This window comes from Myotis myotis, unplaced genomic scaffold, assembly GCF_014108235.1.
Source record: "Myotis myotis isolate mMyoMyo1 unplaced genomic scaffold, mMyoMyo1.p scaffold_m19_p_17, whole genome shotgun sequence".
In the NCBI taxonomy this organism is placed as follows: Eukaryota; Metazoa; Chordata; class Mammalia; order Chiroptera; family Vespertilionidae; genus Myotis; species Myotis myotis.
Window position 1 is genome coordinate 35,584,817 of NW_023416321.1, and position 21,684 is coordinate 35,606,500.

Below are 21,684 nucleotides of genomic sequence, written 5' to 3' on the forward strand. Positions count from 1 at the left end.
AAGGGATGGCCAAACAGCAGCCACTACCTGTAATGAGACTTCCCCTCTTTTCAGACAGGTCCTCTCTACCCACAACACAACTTCCACTTCACAGCCCTGCCCCTCAAGCAGCCAGGGTGGATTCTCCTTCCGGCACCTCACTAAACCCCGCCTGAGCATGGCACTATAGCCAGCCCTGAGTGCTCCTAGCTTTCCTGGCCTGGGGATGCTACCCAACCCTCCCAACTCAAAGGGACAAGGACAGATGCCTGGAGTTCGGTGTTCAGTGACCTATCAGGCCAGCCCAGGGCCTGGGCCACCTTAAGCACCCTTCAGTCCAACTGGCCTTCACTCCAGCCTGTGTCACATGAAACTCCATGGAGGAGCGCTTCCCAGCCTTTCGTCTTACCATGGCAGCCAGGTGAAAACCTAGCCAGGTGCCTGTGATCCACCCCCTTCCCTCCCACTTACATGACATTACGATAACTTTGAATTTGACCTAATTTTTACACATTCAAGTGCTTTAAACTCTTTTACTAATAACATTTCTGACAACAACCCTCACAATCAAGTGAGGCTGGAACAGAACACACCGGAGGGGCTAGGGCAGTAGGTTTCAAAAACTCACTTTATTCCAATGTGAAATGAAGACGTGATGGTTTAAAAACAAGAAAAAGTTCTTGATCAGCTGTGGGGATGCTTCGATTACTAGCTCACGCCCACTCCCTTTGAAACAAGGTGTTTGGACAGACCATACCCATAAGCAGCTCCCCCAAGCAGAGGTCCCACCCCAGGAACAGCTCCCCCAAGCTCACAAGGGTGACGACCTCCCCCAGTCAGGGTTCCAACAGCAGGCACAGAAGCAGCACAGGCAGGCGGGAGAGGGAGCAGCCGGGCCTGTGGGGCCACCACCTTTAGTGCCTCCCCACCTTCCACACCCAGAGGTACTCTCTGTTGAAGGTGCTTGTGTGGCCAGGACCAGGGAGGGAGCTGGGCTCCACAAACAAATGACAATCACTCCTGTACCTGGTAACTTACTCCCAGAATCCATGATTCAGCCCCAGTTCCCCTCGGCCCGTTCCCTACCCACTCCCACTGTGCGTTAGGCAGCTCAGGTTAAAGTGGTGAGAAGTATACATTCAGACTGCAGCCCCCCAGGGATCCCCAGCTGAGGAGTAGGGAGGCAGACCAGTGGGCCTGGGCACAGGGGTATCTGGGAACCACCCTGCCCCACCCCTGCCTTTCCCAAGCACAGCCAGGCCAGGCCCAACCATGACTAGTAAAGCCACTGCAGCTCTCACCTTGCCACAGAGCTAAAGTGCACCCCAGCTCTCCAGCCCTGCCACAGAGCTGACTCCCCATCCCAGTACACAGGAAAGCACCCCTCTTTTGGCTTCAAACCTGGACTTTTAGCCAGGTTGAGCCCAGGGGTAGTGGCAGCAGAAGCAGCAGCCGTAATGTCAAACATACAAATGACCTGAGAAATCGCATCTGCACGTCACCCACTCCGAACTGACTCGGGCTATGTACAAGTTAGGAAGGACGGATCAAGACGCTCGCTCACGGGCATGGACACACTCGCACACACCTGCTCGAGGATGGGGCGCCTGAGGGGCACCTGTCTCCCAGCTGGGAACCGATGCCCACACACTCCACTCAAGTGTCTTCAATTAGGCCTCTCATCAGCATTTTCATTGAACCAGTGCAAAAACATCTCTCGGGGGGGCAGACAGGCCAGGCCAGGGTCCCAGGAGGATGCTGGGGGGAGGGTTAGGGTTGGAAATGTGGAAGAATAGGGACTCGCTTCCTCTCCGGATCTGCAAGGCGTGCCCCCTCCTCCTGGAGTCTGGATCACTGGGTAATGGGGCAGCTGACTGTCCATCTGTCTCTCCCTTTCTACCCCTGTAAGCTGGGGGGAGGAGGGTCCTTGGTGGCCTGGGGCTGGGAGGCCGCATCCTCGGGGGCCCCTGCGGGCTCAGGCTCGGTGGCCATGGGCTCTTCAGCCTTGTCCCTGTTTCTGCTGGCTTCCTGGAGCTGGTGCCGCCGCGCCACCTCAGCTTTCAGGTTCTCCAGGTCTTTTTGGCTGAGCAGAAGGATAGGGGTGAGGGTGGGGGTCAGAGCGGGCCCAGGCCCCCCATCACCTCACTGGCTCTGCTTAAACTTAAACCTGGGACAAAATCAGACTCTGAGCTTTGTTCGGAGAGAGACAGGCGTGAAACAAGTGCCTCCCTTCCCTCCCCGGAGCAGAAAGGCCCCGAAGTGCTGAAAAGCAAGGAACTCCATGCACCTGTCAGAGCCCTCAGTACGGCCTGGCTCCCACTCTCCTTTACACCCAGTTCAAACCTGCTGCAGCTGTGGCGGCTGCCACAGGAGATCACCCCCAGAAAACGAGTGGGGAGGGTGTGCCACACAGAGAAGGTCCACTATTAGCTCCTAACCACTGACTGACCAACCCCACGTCCCCCGTGGGAGGGAGACAGCAGCGAGGGGCCGGTCCTGAGGCACAGACCTACGCTGGGATCGCAGGAAGCCAGAGAAAGAATGAAGCCACTCTTGACCGATTTGGAAAGGGCGCCAAGATACATTAAGTGCAGAAAACACACCTATGTGCATAGTTTGCTACTCTAATTTTGTGTAAAAAAAGAGGGGGGGGAAGATGACAGCTGTTTGTTTGCTCAATTAGGTGGCGTATTTCCAGAAGGATTCACAAGGATCTTCTCACCCCTGGCTGTATTTCCCAGTGTTGAGCCACGTCAGTGTATTATGTTTTAAAAGACAAGAAACTAAAGGCCAATTCCCCGTGGGGCGTGGGGACAGGAGGAGGGGCCTCACCTGAGTGGAATGAAGAGGATGCCGTTGATAACATTGAGCTGTTCCAAGACACTGGCCATGCTGGGGGCTGTGAACTGAGGGTGCCAGGGAAGATGAGCCACTGTGTGGGCACCGGGAGGCTGGGGAGGGGGCCCCCCAACTCTGTCCCGGACACACCTTGAGGGGCGGGATGTTGGCGCTGGAGCCATTGCGGTAGATCTCGTTCATGGTGCGCTGCAGGGCCACGGCCTGCTGGGTCAGGCACTTGAGGTACTCGGAACTCTCCTTGGTCTTCTCATGGTCCTCGCCCAGCTACGGGGGCGAGAGCGGCACAGGCAGGCAGGGGTCAGGGCTGCCCAAGAGCCCAGCTGCTCCGCACAGCTCCTGCCGCCCCCCCCCCCCCCCGGCCCCTGCTGCGGCCCACCTGGGTCTTATAGATGGTGTAGCCATCTTTCTCGTGCTGCAAGGCTGACCGGAACTCGGCTTTGCTCTCATAGACCCGTGCGACAAGATGGTGGCTACAGGAAGCATGGTGTGGGGGGCATAGGAAGGACAGGAGTGGGCCGGGGCAGTGGCAGCCTAACGAGGGTATGCAGACTAATCTAGGTCCTGCTCTGGAATCTACCCGGGGCGAACAATCAAGCCCAGGACTCGGGGGGAATAGAAGGTGAGGGAAACGTCCTCAGGAGCCAGACCGAGGACAGGCAGCGCTGGGTCCCGTGCCCGCGCTCAATCCAGGTGCTTCCTGGGACCCTGTCCCTATGGCTCTGGGCCCCCCACCCCCTAACCCAAGGCAGCCTCACCTGAGGGCCACTTTGAGGGACTTGGGCCCGTGGTACTTGGTGCTGACAGCCAGCGCATTCTCCAGGAAGCGCAGCGAGAGGTCATACTCCATCACCCCATGCAGCACCAGCCCGATGTTGTTCTAGGGGCAGTCGGGAGGGCCCTGGTCAGCTCCCGATCCCCTGGGACTGAGGCTCGTCCCGCCACCCCTCCTCAGCACTCACGTCCAGCAGTGCCATCTCAGGGTGGTCTTCTCCAAACACGAGCAGTGTGAGGTAGCGGGCGCGGTACAGCAGGCTCAGGGCGGTGGACAGCTGGCTGCTGGCAAAGCAGTACAGGGCCAGGTGCATCTGCAGGGGCAGCCGTGTCAGGCCAGGGTGGCCACGGGCCCCACCCAGCTGTGCAGCCCTGCCCCAGGGGCCACTCACATATTCCTGGATGGTGTTGGGGTGCTCGATGCCCATCACTCGCTCGCTCATCAGCACAGCCTTCTGCTGGTTGCTCAGGGCCTGGAGAAGCGGGGAACTGTCATCCGGGCGGGTGCCCGTCCCACACCCATCTGCCTGACCCTGCTCCCTGAGCCCCAGTCGCTTGGCCATGGTCCCCTCTGGCTGCACTTTCTATGTTTACTTTGGGCAAAGCCAGCAGAGAAGGGGTCAAAACTCAGCTGCTATGACCATGGAAGTCTACACCCCACTCGGAGACTGTTTCACCTTTAAAAACCCTGTCTTAAGCCCTTTTTTCTAACAAAACCTATGTAAATACATATATATAAATCTAAAGTTGTGCTAAAGTATCAGTAATAATTTTTAAAAGCCCATACATAGCCCTAGCCCAGTGATGGCGAACCTTTTGAGCTCGGCATGTCAGCATTTTGAAAAACCCTAACTTAACTCTGGTGCCGTGTCAGATATAGAAATTTTTTGATATTTGCAACCATAGTAAAACAAAGACTTATATTTTTGATATTTATTTTATATATTTAAATGCCATTTAACAAAGAAAAATCAACCAAAAAAATGAGTTCGTGTGTCACCTCTGACACGCGTGTCATAGGTTCGCCATCACTGCCCTGGCCAGTCTGGCTCACTGGACAGAGCACCGGCCCACAGGCTGAAGGGTCCTGGATTGGATTCCAGTCAAGGGCACGTGCCTGGGCTTGATGGGAAGCAACCAATTGATATGTTCTCTCTCTCACTTCCATGTTTCTCTCCCCCCTTCCACTCTCTCTACAAATCAATGGAAAAATAGCCTGAGAAGAGGATTAACAACAAAACCTACATAGACAAAAGCCTCTGCTAGCAGGGCAGAGGGGCGCCGACGCCCGCCCGCCCAGGAAGCGGCCTCCTAAAGCCCTGGGCCGACCAGGCAGGTGACCTCCACCAGGCCACATGCTGGTGGAAGACAGCGGGACACTGCCAGCTCCACAGAGCACTTACACAGTCGTAGGTGAGTCCCAGAACTCCTCCTTCCCATCGTCCCTGTGAAGGGAGGCCCGGCCTTCACCCCACTTTCATGGCAGCTCCCCAAGGATGTACCTACCCAGTGGTGGAGATGGGGAAGGAAGCCCAAGCAGAGCAAGTGACCCCGGGTCCCCCTGGTCTCTGCCTGCTCCTCCCTGTGCCCCTGCCCCTACCACGTAAGTAGGGCCTCCAGTTCCTGCTGCTCTGGGGGCTGAGAACACAGGCCTGGCTCCCTCACTTGCCAGCCCCCAATGCCAGGCCAGGCCCCACAGCCCAGCGGGTGCTCAAGGCCCACCTCGGCGTAGTCGCCCATAATGTAGTGGAGACGGGCGAGGAGGCGCAAGCAGGCGCAGATCTCCACGTGCATGGCTCCATACACGTTGTTGAACAGATTCAGGGCCTCGTTGATGAGCTCACAGCCCTCCTTCAGGAAGCCTGCAGGGCACGGAGGGGAGTGAGGTCAGGGCCAAGCCAGGAAAGCCCCTCCCCCCGGCCACACCTGGCCACGCACCCTGCTGTACTTTGGCCTGTCCGCTCTGGAAGAAGTGGAAGGCATCCGAGGCCTTGGGGTTGACGTGCTTGACCACGGGGAAGATGTTGAGCACATCCTCCTCGGTGAAGGCAGGCTTGTGGCGGCTGTCGAAGCTGTACTCCTTCAGCAGGATCTGGGGGCACAGCCAACACCCACAGCAGCCTCAGCCCGGGGTCACATGGCCAGCACCTCCCACCCGCACGCAGCACATGTGGGGAGAGCCCGCCCCCACAGGCACGGAGGGACACGGCCCCGCGCCTACCTGGATGCCGGTTTTGAGGGAGATCTCCCGCAGCAGCGTTATCTTCTGCAGCCCGTAGGTCTCCACAGCCTGGTCAACGGACTCACTGGGGGAGAGTGGCAGACGGCTCCCAACTCTGCCCCTTCTCAACAGCTGCCACTCCCCATGAGCCGCCGCCTTCACTCTCCAGGACTCAGCTCTCAGCCCCAGTTCCCTGAACAGCTCCCTCCTCCTCCGCTGCCTGCCCTTGGGCTGCCAGGGGTCCCAGTGCCTGCCACCCGCTGCCACTCACGCACCACTCGAGGGTGAAGTCAAAGTAGTTCTTGGCCTCCTGGCAGATGTTCTTCCAGAGCTCCTGGGGGGTCATGACGGCCCAGGCGGTGTTGTCTGCCGCCCCTGGAGGCCGGTTTCTCCTCCTCCTGTTCCTCTTCTTGGAGACCAGCTCATCGGCGGGCAGATGGGCCACAGGGTTGGGGTAGGAGCTCAGGAAGCAGTTCAGGAAGTGACTGATGGCAGCTGACAGGCCTGAGAGTTCGACTCCCTACAAGGTTGGACCAAAGTCCTGAGGCCCTGGCCCCCCCCAGGCTCCTCCTCAGGACCCCGCCTGCCCGCTTGGGGGAGCGGATACCTGTAAGTACGTCTTGAAAATGTGCTTGGCAGAACGGGTGATGAGTTCTCCAATGCCGATTTTCTACAGAGGTTCCAAGAGGGAAGTCCAGGTTGGTGCCAGGCCTCCAGCTGGGCACCAGCGACTCACCTCCCGCCCTGAGCACCACTCACGTAGATGTGGTCCAGCTGGTCTCGGGCCGGGCTCCGGAGCACCAGGTCCAGCACCTTGCCCAGGTAGCGCATGTTGATGCCTCGCTGGCGCATCACCTCAGACAGCGTGGCCCCGTCCATGGGCAGCACCACATGGTCTGTGCAGTCCTTCACCTGCAGGCTGCAGCATGTCAGGCTCCCCCCGCCCCACCCCGCCTCCTCCAGCCCTGGGCTTCCTGGGGGAGCTCACACGATCACGAGGCCCCTCCAAAAGGGAAGCAGGGGACGGGGGAGCCCTGCTGGTGCTGAACTGAGAGCCCTGTGGGCAGCAAAGGTCCTTTCCGACCAGGAGGGAAGGAGCAGAGGTGACCCCTTGGGACCAGGGTAGCTGGCACAGCAGGCTCAGCTCGAAGGTCTGAGACAAGAGCACCACCTGGTCCCGGAGCTGTCTCTGTAGGAGCAAACATCCCGGCACCCAAGGGGCCTCCACGTAAACCTCGCGAGGGAGAAGAGGGCAGGACCCCTCACCTTCTCTCCCAGGTGCCCCCGTCCCTGTCAGCCATCCGTCACACAGGGGCTCAGAGGCCCAGACCCCCGCTGCCGGCCACACGGAGGGCACGGAAGGCACGGAGGAGCAGAGCCTGTGCCTGAGGCCCCCGTGGGCTGCTTTGGGTCAGGCAGGGACACGCACTTTGCCCCGCCTGCCTCTCAAGTCAGCAGGTCTAGAGAAGTCACTCCTGTGAAGGTCCCACAAGCCTCCAAAATCTGTACCAGCCCCGCCCGCAGCCCCCGCCCCTGCGGCCAGTCCCTCACCAAGCCCGGGATCTGGCAGGAGAGCAGGAAGGCAGCAGCGTCTTTGAGCAGCTGTTTCTGGTCCCGCACTTCCTCCTGGCAGGACTCGGGGAAACGGACCCCTGCGGGAGGGGGAGCACGGGCTTGAGCCGGGTGAAGGGAGGTGGGGGCAGCAAGGCAGATGCCATCGCTCAGGTCGGGGAAGGGCCCACCAGCATCGAGGCCCCAAGGTGACCCCAGATTCTGCCCACCCGGCTCCACCACCTGCCTGGGGAGAAGATGTCCGGGTTGAAGCGGACATCGAAGGCCGTGCTGCTGATGGAGCCAACTGCCTTGCACGCGTTGCGGATCACCTCCCGGCTCCGTGGGTCTGCTGTGGAGACATGGCCCGCTGGGAGGCAGCCCATCCACATCGTGGCCAGCTGTCCCTACCCACTCTGTCAGGCTCACAAGACCCCCCCGCTCCCCGAAGAGATGAATGCCTGCCTCTCTTGGGACTGGGTCTAGAGCTGCCCGTGCAAGCCTCCGCTGCCAGGACAGGTCTGGGGCTACCCCAGCACCCACAGCAGCCCACCTGTCCCGTCGTCCGAGGCGATGGTCTCTGCCAGCTCCTTCACCTTAGCCAGGCCACTAGCATTGCCTCCCTCCTCCTCACTTCCTTCGGGTCCCAGAGGGTCTTCAGACTTGGACTCCAGGGAGGGTGGGCCGCCGTTTTCCAACGAGGTGGAGCTCTCCATCTTGCTGGCTTTCTGCTGCATCAGCTGCAGGGCAGCCAACTTCATGAAGAGGAGGTACCTGGTGCAGCACATGGGGCAGAAACAGGATGGGAAAGGGGCCGGTGGCAGCTTCCCTGGCCTTCAAGCTGCCTGCTGGGACCAGAGCCAGGCCCCAGGCTCCTCGCCTCCTGGGATTAATGAACGTTGGGGCTGGAGTCCTGACGGCAAGGGAACACAACCTGACGTGTGCAAGTACCAACACATTCATGCACATGCCAGCCCAGCAACTCTACCAGGTGGCAGCAGGTCACAGCAAAACCCGAGATCCTCCCCGACAGGAAGAGGACAGCTGGGGTGGAGTGCGGGCCAGGGAGTGGCTCACCACACAGGCCAGGGCTCTCAAGATTGACAGGAACCCACTGGCATGGTGAGAGGGAGAATTATTCGTGGTGTGGGACATTTGATGTGGCCGACTCTCACGCATTAAATGCCAGCAGCCTTGACACCCCCTGCCCCTCCTTCCAGGCCCCCCCTCCCCCAGCAGATTCAAAGACAACCCAGCAGATTTCCACATGCTCTCTAAGGGAACAGTGCCCCTTCGGTTGAGAGCACTGCTAGCTGATCACTGGTTTGTGAGCCTGACAGAGTGGGTAGGGCTAGAGCTGCCTCTGTAATGACTGTGACCAGGGCTGGCTCCTCTCCACTTTCCAAAGCCACTCCCATCAAGATCCGGCCCAGAAGCACCCACTGCTTCGAGCAGCCTGGCCCAGCCGCCCCACACACCTCGCCCCTCACCTGTGCTCCACGAAGGCGTCCACCAGCTCCTGGCGCAGGCAGCACAGCTTGTGCCGGTGGGTGCGGGGGAAGCCAGCGCGGGTGCACTCCTCGGGCAGCCGCTCGCCGGGCACAGGGAGGAAGTTGAGGTCAGGGGGGAAGGTGCGCAGCAGGTCGAGGATGTAGTGGCGCCCGTCGTTGCCAATGATGCCCTTGCACTCCACCGAGGAGCAGAGCTCCACCTCCTCGTCGCGGTCGTTGAGCACCCGGTGCCTCAGAATCTTGAGGGGCCGGCTCGTGCGCTCCAGAAGCTCCAGGTATCTCGGGTGGGACACCACCGTCTTGCCGAAGTCGATGGAGCCATAGATGACACTCTGCTCCTGGTCCCGCTCCAGGATGCCGGGGATGATGGACTGGGCCGTGACACGGTAGCCACGGTAATCCACCACCACCGTTCCCAGCGTGTACAGCCCCTCCACGTCCACCGCGTTGTACGTGCGCACACCGTTCAGGTCATTGGCGGGTGCCACGTAGGCCGCCACGTCCCCGCCGAAGTCCTTGTAGTGGTCGCGGACATCGAAGCCCAGGCTGAAGAAGATGTTGTTCCAGATGAACATCTGCATCTTGGTCTCCTCGCTGGGGTTGATGGCCATCACATTGCCATCGATGACTGCCATGGCGCCCCGCGTGGCCGCTGCCGTGAAGTCGCTGTGCACCTGGGGGGGAAGGGCCGAGGTTGGCAGGGTCCCACCTGGCCAAGCTCACTGTGGTGGAGGCTAGCAGGCTCCCTTGGGGGCCGAGGGCTCTACGCTGTTTCCTCGCATTTGGAAAAGGGCAAGAAACCCCTTTTTGAAAAAAACATCACTTATGCTCAGACTTCAAAACTTGGTGCTTAACAAGGAGCGGGAGGACTGGCACGGGTGTGGGACCCACCGATGGTGTGCCAGGTGACTCAGGTCAGCTCTTGGACTCATTTTTTGGTCTAAAGAGCAGGGACAATAGAATATGGAACTTTACAAGCTGTCTGAGAGATGACAGGCAGTCAGGCCTATGAAACACCTGGCACTGACCCTGACAAAGTTAGTACCCAAACATTTAGATCTTATTTTCACCATCATCATCTCTAGGCGGTAAGATTATCAGAGACTTTAACTTTACCTGTTTTTTGAAAGCACTGTTTTTCCTCAGGTCTCTTATCTCAGTAAAAGCACTAATAACATTACAGTGGGGTATCTGTACCAGGCAAGACCCTGATGGCAGTTAGTGAAGGGCAGAGAGCTGGAATGGACCCGGCCACTCAGCCCATGTCGAGGGCAGGCCCCACCCTGCCTGAGGGCTCCAAGTCTCAGAGAGGCAGGAAGAGGAGCTGGGGGAGAGAGGGTCTGCCAGGAGGCAGAGGCTAGCAGAGCACACTGCAGGGTACCCTGTCAGCCCACCCGGGTTCCCTCCTTCCACAAGAAAACCAAAAAAGAAGGAAAAGAAAGAAAAGAAAACCAGCAACGGTGCAGGTGGGCCTGAGGCTGCAGTCAGGCACGAGGGACATGGGCACCTTGAATATGGCTCTTTCCCGAAGCAGCCGCTCAGGCAGGTTCTTGCGGGGCAGCTCCCTTGTGGTCTGCAGCTCCTCGTTCCAGTCCCGGGTCTGGAGAGGGACCAGGGAGGGAGACACTGGCTCAGCCTGTGCCCCACAATCTGTGCGGGGCAGCTCCTTCCTCCACTTCCCCATGGACAGCCCCACAGGCTCCCAAGTGAGCAATACAGAAAAGCAGATGGAGCATCCAGGGAGGCGCACAGAATCCAGCCCAGCACCCACCAAGGGTGGGGGGGAGGTGCCCAGGGAGGGGAGGGCCAGGCTGCAGGCACCTGTCCAGGAATGTGCTCCTCGTAGCCCAGCCTTGAGGTGTAGGCATCCTCCGCGCGCACGCAGTCCATGGCATGCTCTGCCTGGGGGGCCGTCCAGCTGTACACCTGGAACGGGGTGGCAATCCTCTCGAACGGGTGGCGCTGGACCCTATGGCAGGCAGAGGAGGGGAGATGGCCAGCCGCCAAACTCAGAGCCCTGCCCTGCCCCCTTGTTCTCTGCGTCCCCCACCAGCTCCGGTGTCTCCTTCCCTGAGACCTGCTCTGGAAGGCCTGGCTGACAGCACCCTAAGGGAGGCTCTGGGGTGCTTGGGGGCACAGCTTCTTAGGGCAGACATGCTCGCGTTCAGGCTGGTGGGCCATGAGACCAGGGCGGAGGCGAGGCAAAGGCACTACCTTTTCTTCTGCAGCACAGCGAAGTTTTTTTTGAAGGTCGGGCTGATCTGGTTGAGCAGCTCCACCAGGGAATGGCTGAGGAAGCGGGGGCTGGCGGGCTTGGGGTTGAAGTGATACGCTGTGGACCTGCAGAGAGGGTGGTCGCTGTGTAGGGAGCTCCCAGCAGCTGCCCAAGGACCCAGACGGGCTCGCACAAAGACTCACTGGTTCAGGTAGAAGCCCCGTGTGGACGCCGTGATGCTGACTTGCCGGTCCTCAGCTGTGATCACAAACAGGTACATGAGGTCCCCATGCATCTTGCGGTTCCCAGGGGGCGGGTTCCAGCCACTCATGGTGAGCACTTTCAGGCACTGCAGGGGCTGCAGGAGTGAACAAGCATGAGTGGGCCAGGCCTCCTGGTGTGGCAGCTCCCCACCCTGCCAGAGGCCTGTTCCCCGCTCTCCTCCGGGAATCCCACCTTCCAGTCACGGTTCTGGGGCTGTAGGGGACACAACGGCCGCTCCCGGCTCCCTGGAAGGATGTACTCGGGCGGCGTGCAGTCAATGGGGTCCATCTCCAAGCCCTTCTTCCGCTTCCCGCTGTCTGAGGGACCCGAGGCTGGTGGTCAGCACAGGGCCACCCATTTCCCCACCTAAACTGGCCCCACTCTGCATGCCTCTGACCCGCCCCTCCAGGTGAGATGGCCTGGCCCTCAGCCCCTCCGCCGGCCCCTGGCTATCTTTTTCTTTTTTACAAATATATTTTATTGATTTTAGAGAGGAAGGGAGAGGGAGAGAGAGACAGAAACATCAATGACGAGAGACAACCATGGATCAGCTGTCTCCTGCATGCCCCACACTAGGGACCGAGTCCACAACCCAGGCATGTGCCCTGACCCAGAATCGAACCGTGGCCCCCTGGTTCCTAGGTTGACATTCAACCACTGAGCCACGCTGGCCGGGTGGCCCCTGGCTATCTTGCTCCTGGCCCCTCTGCCCAACCTGGGCCCCACAATGCCTCCTTCACCTCCCAGGTCGCCATCGGTAAAGACGCTCAGGAAGGACAAGGAGTTGCAGTCAACCCCGTTGAAGGCATCGGACGGGTCCAGGCTCTTGAGCAGGTCTCGGACGTGACGCACATGGATGCGGGCCTCGCGCACTGTGTACGGCTCTGTTGGGCGGGAAGTGGCGGGGTGTGACCAGGGCTCTGCTCCCTGCGACACCTGCCCAGCAGAGATGGGTGGCATGGTGCGACCATCGTGGTCTTAATTTTTCAATTTCAGGCTTCCACTTACAAACTCCATTATAAACACATAGGCTGGAGCTCTGGTTTCAACACACACACACCTGCCTGCTGGTTGGCAGGAATCCTTGTTTGCAAAGAACCTTCTGCCAAAAGGCACAAGAAATGCCTCGGGAAGTGCACACAGGCCTCGGGGAGCCCACAAAGCCCCTGCTCTGCTCAGTGTCCGGGTGAGCAGCCTGCAGACTGCGGGGCCCCAGCAGCCCTCACCCAGGGGTGCCCCGAAACCAACAGGATCCAGATCACAACACTGCTCCCCAGTATATGTTTTGTGAAACAATAATGGGGGCTCTTTGGGGGGAGGAGAGAGGTTCCATGATCAAGCAAGTTTGGGTACAGTTGGGCTACATTTTTTCCACATTTCCTCTTAGTAAGCTGACACACCTGGCCCCTCTGAGCCACTTCTCAGCAGACACAAGTTCACAGGAGCTTTTGTTTTTACAAACAAACCATCCTTACCACACCAGCTGATCACTCCACACTGGGCCTGACTTCCCAAACTTTAGTTTCCTTAAGAGATTTCACTTTTATCTCTATAGAATCAGATTGGACTGATAGCAAGCCTTTGCTTGGCATTCTGTTTGTTTTTAATCAGGGGTCTGGTATTTAAACCATGAAGTTGAAGGGTGCGCAGGTGACAGCCTGAGAAGCAGGCTGTGCTCCCATACTGCCTCTACAAGTCTGATATCCCCGGAGTCTCCACACGCTTGTCGGTGACCAGCCAGCGTGAGCAGAGGACTGCCTGGCCCTGCCTCCATATGCCCTCCCTTGCAGGCTGCCCAACTTCCAGACAAACCTTCCACCACGCGCAGCACGGAGCCCTCCTGCAGCCCCTCGACGCTGCGCAGCTCTGAAAAGTGGTCCAGCATGTTGCCATCCAGGTGCAGCGAGAAGCAGGTGCGGTGACACGTGTCTTCACGGTCCATGAGCACCTGGTGGATCTCCTGTACCATTTCCTGAGGGGACACCTGCCAGAGAAAAGCCCGATTACCCTGGTGAGGACATACCACTTTCACCAGCCTAAAGTACCTGCGACCCTAGAATCAATGCCCCAAATATTCAGTTCCCCACCATTTGGCTTGTAAACTCCAAGCCCTGTCCGGACATACATGCCCATCTACACTTGTGTGCATGTACAGGATATATGCACATGCTCAGGACAGAGTCTGGCCCTATTACCCTCAGGCCTAAACTATTCCTGCAGTTAAGAGCAAGCCCTGAGCAGAAGGAGATAACAATGGGGGAAAGAACACAGCAATCTTGCTTTCTCCCTTGACCAATGCCAAGGTCCCCAGGGCAAATGGCTTCCCTCTTCAAGAAGGGTGCTCTGGGACAATCAATGTGTCTCTCTCACATCAATGTTTCTCTCTCTCTCTCTCTCTCAGAATCAATGAGATAATAGCCTCAGATAAGGAAAAAAAAAAAAAAAGAAGGGGTGCTCTGGGCTCAAGCCTCTGGGTACAGGAGACTTAAGAGGCCATTGGTTCCCCAATGAGTTAACACTCTGCAAGACCTCTGGGTTGGCTCTGCTCTTGGAGACCACCCAATAGCACTCTCCTCTCAGGCAAATGGTAAAAACACAGCCAGAGAGGTGACTTCCCTGCGAGTGCAGAGCAGAGGGCTGGGAGCCCTGAAACCCCACCACCACCCAGCCACTACGTATCTCTCCCCAACAGTCCCAGCTGGCAGCTGTCCCCCAGCAATGGGACAATGATGGGAACCTGACCCCCACATCCACCAGTCTAGCTAGTGACCGTGGGCAAGGCACAGGTAGATTTCCTGCCTACAACATGGGGCCAGGACGAGCAAAGGCAAGGTTTGTCTCCCACCCTTGTCCTCCCCAAGAGACCTGGGTCTCCAGCTCCTCTCCACATCTCACCTGCAGGGAGAAGGGCTCAATCCCCGGGGCCAGGATCTTCACTGAAAAGCCGGTGTCCTGAATGACAATGACTTCCTGTCCAGTGGTTTCCTCCCCTGGCTCAGCCTCATCCAGCCCATTTTCCTGGGGCGGTTCGGTGGGCCCCTCTTCCTTTTTCAGGCTCTCCGGACAGTCCCCATTCAGTAGCATGACTGACGGCAGCTCTGTGGGCAACAAGAAAGGAGCTGAGCAAGAAGGGCCTAGCTGGTCAGATGGGGTATCCACCTCACCCACCAGAGTGGGCACATGCCCTATAGGGTGGTGCCTGCTTGTTCTCACAAGACTCAGCCCTAGTCCCACCTCACCCTGAGCACACAACTTCCACTGCGGGCCACTTCTGGAACCTCCCACACTCCGGGCCCTCCCTCCCATTCGCTCCTCAGTCCACCAGCCCAGCTTTCCTCTGAACACGCTATCCTAACCACTCTCCCCAGAGTCACCACGCCACTCCGAGAGCCCAACCCAAGGGTCTCCTCTGGCCTTAATGTGCCCAGCTTCTCAGCAGCATCTCCTCCCAGCTCTTCCTCCTCCTCTTCCCTGATGGACACTGACACTCTCGCTGCCCCTCTCCAGCCCCATCCTCTTCCAGCAGTCCACCCTGGCCCCGCCTCACCTCATTCTCATCTCGCCCTCTCCCATGCTTCAAGTGCCCTTAGGCCTCAGAGCTCACACGGCCGATTTAGGCCTTGCTCAAGCATTTCACAGTGGCCATCCGTCAGGCATCACCAAAGACCATCTCATCAGCTTCCTCCACAAACCGGCCCTGCTCCATGAATATCCCGGACCCCAATCTATCACCAGACCTAATCTCACCGACCTGGCCATTTCCCCTATTTCAGGAGCACTACTCAGAACCCTCAATACTCCCCACTGCCCACAAGACCCACGCTTCTCGGGCCAACACTCTCAGGCACAGCCTTACGTCCTCAGCTGCCCCAGCTCTCCCTGTCAAGGTGTAGCTACACCAAACCATTCAGAAGCCTGAGAACAGGCCACACATCTTACCTCCCACCTGTGCCTCTGTTCATTCTCCCCCCATATCACATTCCATCGGGCAAACTCCTACTCATTCAGTAAGACCTAAGTGAAATAAACCCTCTTCTCTGAGGAATCAGCACCTCCCTTTATCCCCACCTCCCAGGGCACTTGATCTGCTGCACTCTGGGTGGCTGCTCGCACCAGCTCTCTCTTCCTCCTTCTGTCTTGCCCGGGCCCAATAGAAAGACACCAAATTAATGAATTAATTACTGTAAGCAGGTAGTTAAGTTCAATATTTGTGAAAAACTCCCAACTCACACGCTGCTGAGAGAGGGGGAAGAGGTGACAAAACCTTCCATTTGTACCCGGGTACTAAGGGGGACAAAGGAGAGCCTCCTGCCTCCTGGGGAGCAGGGGCCCTCACAGAAACCCCCCAGCAAACCCCAGGACTGCCTGGTGCTCACTGAGCCCACGGAGCCTTTCACCCAGCGTCTGTCTGCCTGGCAGCCTAACCGGCCCCTTGCTTGCCTGGGAGCTCCAGACAGGTCAGCTCACCCAGCCCTGCCCTGGACTCAGCCCATCCCATCCAGACCCCCCTCCTCTTCCTACCCAGCTGTTAGGAACGGGGCTGGGGTGCATTTCCCCAGAGCTGTACGGAACCTACCGAGACTCACAGAAACGTGGAACAGGGCTCTTGGGAAAGGAGATAAGCCCAGCACTGAAAGGCAGGCCAGGGGGACATCACAAGAAGCCACTCCCTGTTCCCTAGGTCCCCTCAACTTAGTGAAAAACAGGGTCACTAGGAGCTCAGACACAGTCTCCTCCTCCATCCCCCAAATTAGGATGCATAAGGCCCAGAAAAGTTCAGAGCCTTGTCCAAGGTCAAGAGACAAGAGTGAACTCTGGATTCTTGCACCACCATGCCACCGCACTGCCCTCCACCCTAGCCACCTTCAGTGACCATCATCACCAGTCCCCATCCCCAGCACACCTCTCCAAACCAGAAATGGAACTCCGAGAACCACAAGGACATACAAGGACCTCTCCTTCCAGGGAGCGCACAGTGCAGCAAGCCCCCAAGCCCCCAGAAAGTGAGCGGCCAAACCAAAGGGAGAACTTGGCTATGACAAAGCAGACCGGGACAGGAGGGCGGGGAGAAGGGCAGTGGTTGGTCAGCTTTCAAAAGGCAGATCGAGGGATGGCAGAAGATACCAGGAGGCACTTCCCCCACTGAGTGTCTGAGAAAAACTTTGCAGGCTGGTGAGCCCCCAGGATGAGAAGAGATAAAGGGAGGGCTCCCCACCCAATATGGAACAGCAGTCTTGAGGACTGAGACCCCACAAGCGGGAAATCAGGGGCCCAACTCGGACAGGTGGCCTGTACTCCCTGAGTCTAGGCTGGGAGGACAGGGAGGAAGGCAAGGAAGACAAGGCCAGGATAGCTACAGCTCCCACTTCTCCTTCTGCAGCCCAGGGAGCTTGCCCTGAAAGCACCCGGCACCAGGTTCCCACCCCAGGGGGTACCCAATCCCCTATCAGATTTCAAAGGAATGTGGCTGGTTCCCAGGGACCTCTACTCCCCAGAACAAGGAGACCTACCCTTCCTCCTTCCCTTAAGGGATCCTGAAGGTCTCCCTACCACTAGACGAAGGCCAAGTGATCTCCCCACAATAGGCTGGCCACCTGGCTCACTGCCCCCACAGCCCACCTGGTACAGTCAGCGGCTGACCTCTGCTCGACTCTGGAGTCCCTTGACCGCCATCGCAGCGAGGCAGCCAGCGCTCCGGCTCAGGCCCGGCACTGTCTGTGTCCCTCATTCCGGCCTCCTCCACCACCCTTGCCCCCATGCAGCTGGTCGGCCCGGGACTGGAGCTCTGGCTGGCTTCGGGTTTCAGTGGGGCCAGGCCTGCTGGGGCAGCCCTGGGAAGGGCACACTCCCCCTGCCTTGAATCCTGCTCAAGGTCGGCCAGAAGGACAGCTGTGGGCCAGGAGGCCCTGGTGGCTCCAGGACCCCAGTTGGAGCTGCTATCAGTGCTCAGACCCAACTCCCTGCACCCCCTAGAAAGGGGGTCACTGCTGACAAAGCTGTTAGGGGAACAGGAGAACCCAGCATTTGGGGTTCCTGGGCCCCTCAGGATTGAGGACCTTGGGGGCTGGCTGGCAGAGGCAGAGCCCAGCAAGGGGGTTCTCTCCTCTGTCCCAATCCCAGTGGGGGTGGGCAGGACTGCTTCAGCCAGCTGCCGGCAACAGCTGGTGCAGACCCAGGCCCAGGCCCAGGCCATGAGGTGACCGCCCCCTGTCTACCAGTCCCAGACGCTGAGACCCTGCTTGCCTCCTGGGTCAAGGGGCCGGCTGGGGCCTCTTCATGCTGCCCCCTGCAGGTGACCCTTCCTGAGAGCCACTGGTTCTGGCGGGAGGAGGGATGGGCTCCCAGTCTCCCAGAGAACAACTGCACCCGTGCCCCAGGCCTCCAGCTCTACCAAGAAGCTGGCAGGCTCTGCCTTCCCTTCCCAGCAGCCCCTGCTCTGCCAGGAGAAAACCAAGTCTCTCCCGTGGGGAGGGAGACGGAGCTGGCAGCAAGAGGCCAAAGGCTGTTCAGCTGTAAAGAGGGAACATGTGGAGAAAACATGCCCAGCCTCGCCACGGCGCCTTCCCAGGGCATCTGACTTGTTGCCACGGCCCAGCCAGAGCTGCTCCGGCATCCATACTAACCAGGTGGGGGTGGGGCGCCAGACTCACTCCAGGCCCCCTTCCCTCCAGTCCAGTCCCATCCCAGGTGGTCCTGATGGCCCAGCATGGACCAGGCCCTCAGCCTCGCCATAGCCCCCACCAAGGGTTTCAGCCTACACACACCGGAGTGGGGCAGGCGACGGCCCCTGAGTGGCAGGGACAACCACCTCCATTCTTCTGGTTACCATAAAGCTAATGCTCACTGTAGGCCCAGCCCACAGCAGTTCCCTCATCAGCCTGACCACCCATCTTACTTGATGAAACTGAGGCTCCAGATGACTGGTAAGCAGGCTGCCCAAGGTCACAGAGGCTCAGGCAGCCAAGCCAGGTCAAAAAACACACCAAAAGCCCAGGTCGCCCAGGTCTGTCAGACGCCCAAGCTCCTGCCTCTGAGTGCAACTCCCCAAGGCGGCAGCACCCCCAGGAACTCCTTTCTCCTCCAGGCCTCAGCCAGGAGGCACATCGATCTCCAGCCATAAGCTCTCCCCCCCCTGGAGCTACACCCCTGGGCCAGCTCTCCCTCATCACAGAGAGCATCCCTGGGTATTTGGGCTTTAGGGAAAGGGGAAAAGGTGCCCAAATATCACTGCATACATACACCCCCCATTTTCACTGGCCAGATCAGAATGAAGAGATAAAGCGTAGCCCTGCCCTGGCCGGGAAGCACAGGGACCCCATGGCCAGCAGAAAGGAGGGGTTAGAAAAGAAACTAGGCCATCTCGGGTGGCCTGTGTGTGCCTTCCCCAGCCTGGCATGGCCTCACTCAGTAGACTGTGCCAGGGCCAGGCCCCGCCCAGCCAGGGCCTTAGCAGGTGAGGCTCGAGCAGGAAGTAAGGCCCCAAAAGACATAGCACTGCAACCCAGGAACCTAGGCCTGCAAGGGAAGGGGGTGGGGGCAGGCAAGCAGCCTGTAGAAGACCCCCAGGATGTGGGCACTTCTGTTTCCTCCTTCCCGCTCCCTCAGGCCACAAACAGGTCTGCAGGGTCTGGGGACAGTGCAGTGCTCCTCACGCTACTCTACTCTAACCTACCCAAGAGAAGAACTTTGGGATCCTGCCAGGGAGCTCCTCTAAGCCCCCAAACTCCTCCTCAGTCTGCCAGCCCTTCTTAGCTCCAGGCCCCAACTCCAAGGAGCCCTCCCCTAAGCAGAAGGAACTAGACACACCACTGTGAACTTGAAAAACCTGCCTGTTCTCTTAACCCCTAAAAGTAGCTTTATTCCCAAGAAGGTAACTGACCTTTGCTCCCTGCCCCCCCCCCCCCAGCCCCCAAGAAAGGCCTGGATCCCCTCTTCAAGGAGATTGGGGAGCCTTCCAGAGCTTGGTCCTAAGGTAAGGAGCCTGCTGGGGGTGCCCCCTCCTTCTTTGAATAGAGTCAGGCCGGCTGTAATTCAAGTTCTACCTCTCTATACTAGCTTCCCAGAGACTCAAGGAGCCACTGTTCCACCTGCTAGTATGCTCCCAGGCTCCCCAAAATGAACAGCTGTGCCCTTCCCCTCACTCAGGTTGCTCCAGACAGAGCCTCTCAGCACACAGCTGAGCAGGGGCTTCCCTCAGCCCTCAGAGAAACCCTCCGACAGACTCTCCCTCCTTAGCCCTCACATTCACAGCACATGATCCCAATCAGCATGCACGTCCCACCTTCTTCTGGGAGAGGCAGGGCAGCCTTGGCATGCTGGCCTTGAGCTGCAAATCCAAATGCTCTCAACAGCTAAATCGTTGTGTGACCTTGGGCAAATCACTTCACCTCTTCAGGTCTCTTTGCTGGCGGGGAAATCAGCCAACCCCTCCAATGCACGTACCTACTCTTGTCTGGCCCCTCTAGTCAGAGCCACATCAGGGCAAAGCCTGGAAGGCTGGAGTCATCAGCATCTGTCCATCAGCCCAAGCCTTGGCCATGTCTAGGCAATCAGCAAAGCTGCCACAGTACCCACCCCCTACCACAAGGTAAACCTGCTGTGACAGGTGACAGCATCAGAGGGCTTACCTAACGCTGTGCCCATCCTGACTCACCAGAAGCTGGGAAGGAAAAGGAAAATGACAAGTCCCGTGGAGGGGGGTTGGGGGGAAGTGGGAAATAAGGGTCATTCTGCCCTCCCGCGACCACCCAGGGCAGAAAGGGACCAGAGTGCAGCGCTGAGGCTCTGAGGAAGATTTGAAGATGACACCTGACTGGCTGGGGTGGAGCTTCAGCCTCAAGGCTAGACTCTGAGACATGATGGAAGGGAAGAGAGAGGCCCAGGAGAAATGGAGATGGCTGCGGCCACTCCCAAAGCCACCATCGCACAGTCCCCATGGGGAAGAGCTGGGAGCTCCACTCCACACTGATGACCTTTGCCTTAAAAACTGCAACTGTGGGCCGACCCACTTTTCGCAATAAGGCGGGTTAATGATCAAGTTCTGGCACAAACACCTCTTCCTGCCAAGGAGCTTGGCTTTGGGCCCATGCACAGGCAGACCCCCTGGTCTACCGACCAGGCCATTCCCTAACCCGGCAGCGGCAGCGAGCAGAGCGTGAACACCTGGGGTTAAAGCCTCACCTCTGAGAATGAACCCGAGAAACCCCTCGCAACACTCATCCTAACTACCGCTCTCCCCACAGACCAAGCCTGCAAGTCCCAAGTGGAGCCTTCCTTGCAGGACTGCACTGTGTGCATAGGGGACGCTTGGGATCCTGACGTGGAGGGGTGCCTGAAGGAGCAAGTGTCAATGACCCCAGACGGCAGGGCTCCCCAGTGCCGGGGCACAGAGGGGGTGGGGCCGCCGATTCTATCCACCTGCGGCGGCGGCAGCGGCGCACCCCGAAACCGCGTGTGCGCGCACGTGTCCCCGCGATTTGACGCGCGTGTCCCCGCCGCCGCTGCCCTCTCTGGGACCCCAGGTGCGAAGCCCGGGCCGCAGCTGGGGGCGATAGTAAAGGTGACCTTCAGGGCGGGGGCGGCCCGGTAGAGGGCCCGGCGAGATGCCACCTAGCCCGGCGCGGAAGGAAGGCGACGGTGCCCGCGGAACCCCGAACCAGCCATCCCGCCCGCTCGGCCCAGTGCAGCCTACCCCTCCTGGCTCCCCGCTGGCCCCAGCCCCGCTCACCGGCCGCGCCCGGCCGCCCCTTGCCACCAGCCTGAGAGCTGGGCTCCCGGGCGCTGTCGGCCGGGGCGGCCGCCGGTAACTCGTCCGTTTTGATGACCATGGCGGCGGGATCCGGCGTCCGGCTCAGCTGTCCGCGCCGCCCGCCGCGCCACTAACCCAAGTGCCCTGCTCGCCGCGGCCGCTGCGGGAAGGACAGAGTCACCGGCCCACGTGGTGCGCGTTGTAACCTTTGACCCCACCGCCGCTCCCCCGCCCCGCCTACGCGCCCGACCCGGCCCACGGCGGCCCACAAGGGACAAAAAGTACCGCGCCTGGTTGGCCGGCCACCAATGCGATGACTTTCCTGAGCGCCTTAAAGGGAACGTACCCTGATTCTGAGAAGAGAGAGGCTTCGGGTCCCCTGGAGGGGCGGGGCTTCGAGGAGAAGTCCTTGTGGTTCGCTGCCCGTTGGGCGGGCACCTTGACCTTGAGTGGAGACTCCTCTAAGGCTGCTATTGCCAACCGTCCCCTCCCCCAATGGTCCTCTGCTTCCAATTGCAAATCTGCCAAATGGCCACGCGGTCTCTAATCTGTGATGTTAGCGTGA

The 21,684-nt window shown here is 59.2% G+C and overlaps 1 protein-coding gene across 4 annotated transcripts; it reads right to left on the reverse strand.

Moving 5' to 3' along the window:
- Positions 1-588: 588 nt before the first annotated feature.
- On the reverse strand, positions 589-21,316 carry CLUH (clustered mitochondria homolog). 4 transcript variants are annotated; one of them, XM_036341086.1, is made up of 26 exons: positions 21,099-21,316; positions 14,267-14,469; positions 13,184-13,355; positions 12,112-12,255; positions 11,564-11,688; positions 11,311-11,465; positions 11,107-11,232; positions 10,714-10,861; positions 10,400-10,492; positions 8,872-9,566; positions 7,935-8,155; positions 7,629-7,730; positions 7,382-7,482; positions 6,590-6,742; positions 6,438-6,500; positions 6,106-6,350; positions 5,831-5,915; positions 5,548-5,701; positions 5,332-5,471; positions 4,002-4,082; positions 3,798-3,923; positions 3,594-3,715; positions 3,215-3,308; positions 2,968-3,102; positions 2,812-2,885; positions 589-2,062 (listed from the first exon to the last, which is right to left on the reverse strand). In XM_036341086.1, exons 1-26 carry the CDS (start codon positions 21,196-21,198, stop codon positions 1,876-1,878), a joined length of 4,044 nt encoding a protein of 1,347 aa, XP_036196979.1. In that variant the 5' UTR covers positions 21,199-21,316; the 3' UTR covers positions 589-1,875. The 4 variants fall into 4 exon arrangements, with proteins under 4 accessions (XP_036196979.1, XP_036196978.1, XP_036196977.1 ...); XM_036341085.1 differs by having other exon boundaries at positions 7,629-7,733; XM_036341084.1 differs by lacking the exon at positions 21,099-21,316 and adding an exon at positions 16,991-17,010.
- Between the last annotated feature and the right edge of the window lie 368 nt (positions 21,317-21,684).

What these genes read in the sequence shown, in the direction of transcription:
- CLUH (XM_036341085.1), bottom strand. Translation starts at nt 21,198, where the DNA reads ATGGTCATCAAAACGGACGAGTTACCGGCGGCCGCCCCGGCCGACAGC. An exon ending in TTGAGCCCTTCTCCCTGCAG is followed by an intron (nt 13,356 to 14,266) that starts GTGAGATGTGGA and finishes TTTCTCTGGCAG; the next exon opens with GTGTCCCCTCAGGAAATGGT. An exon ending in TTTTCAAGACGTACTTACAG is followed by an intron (nt 6,351 to 6,437) that starts GTATCCGCTCCC and finishes CCAACCTTGTAG; the next exon opens with GGAGTCGAACTCTCAGGCCT.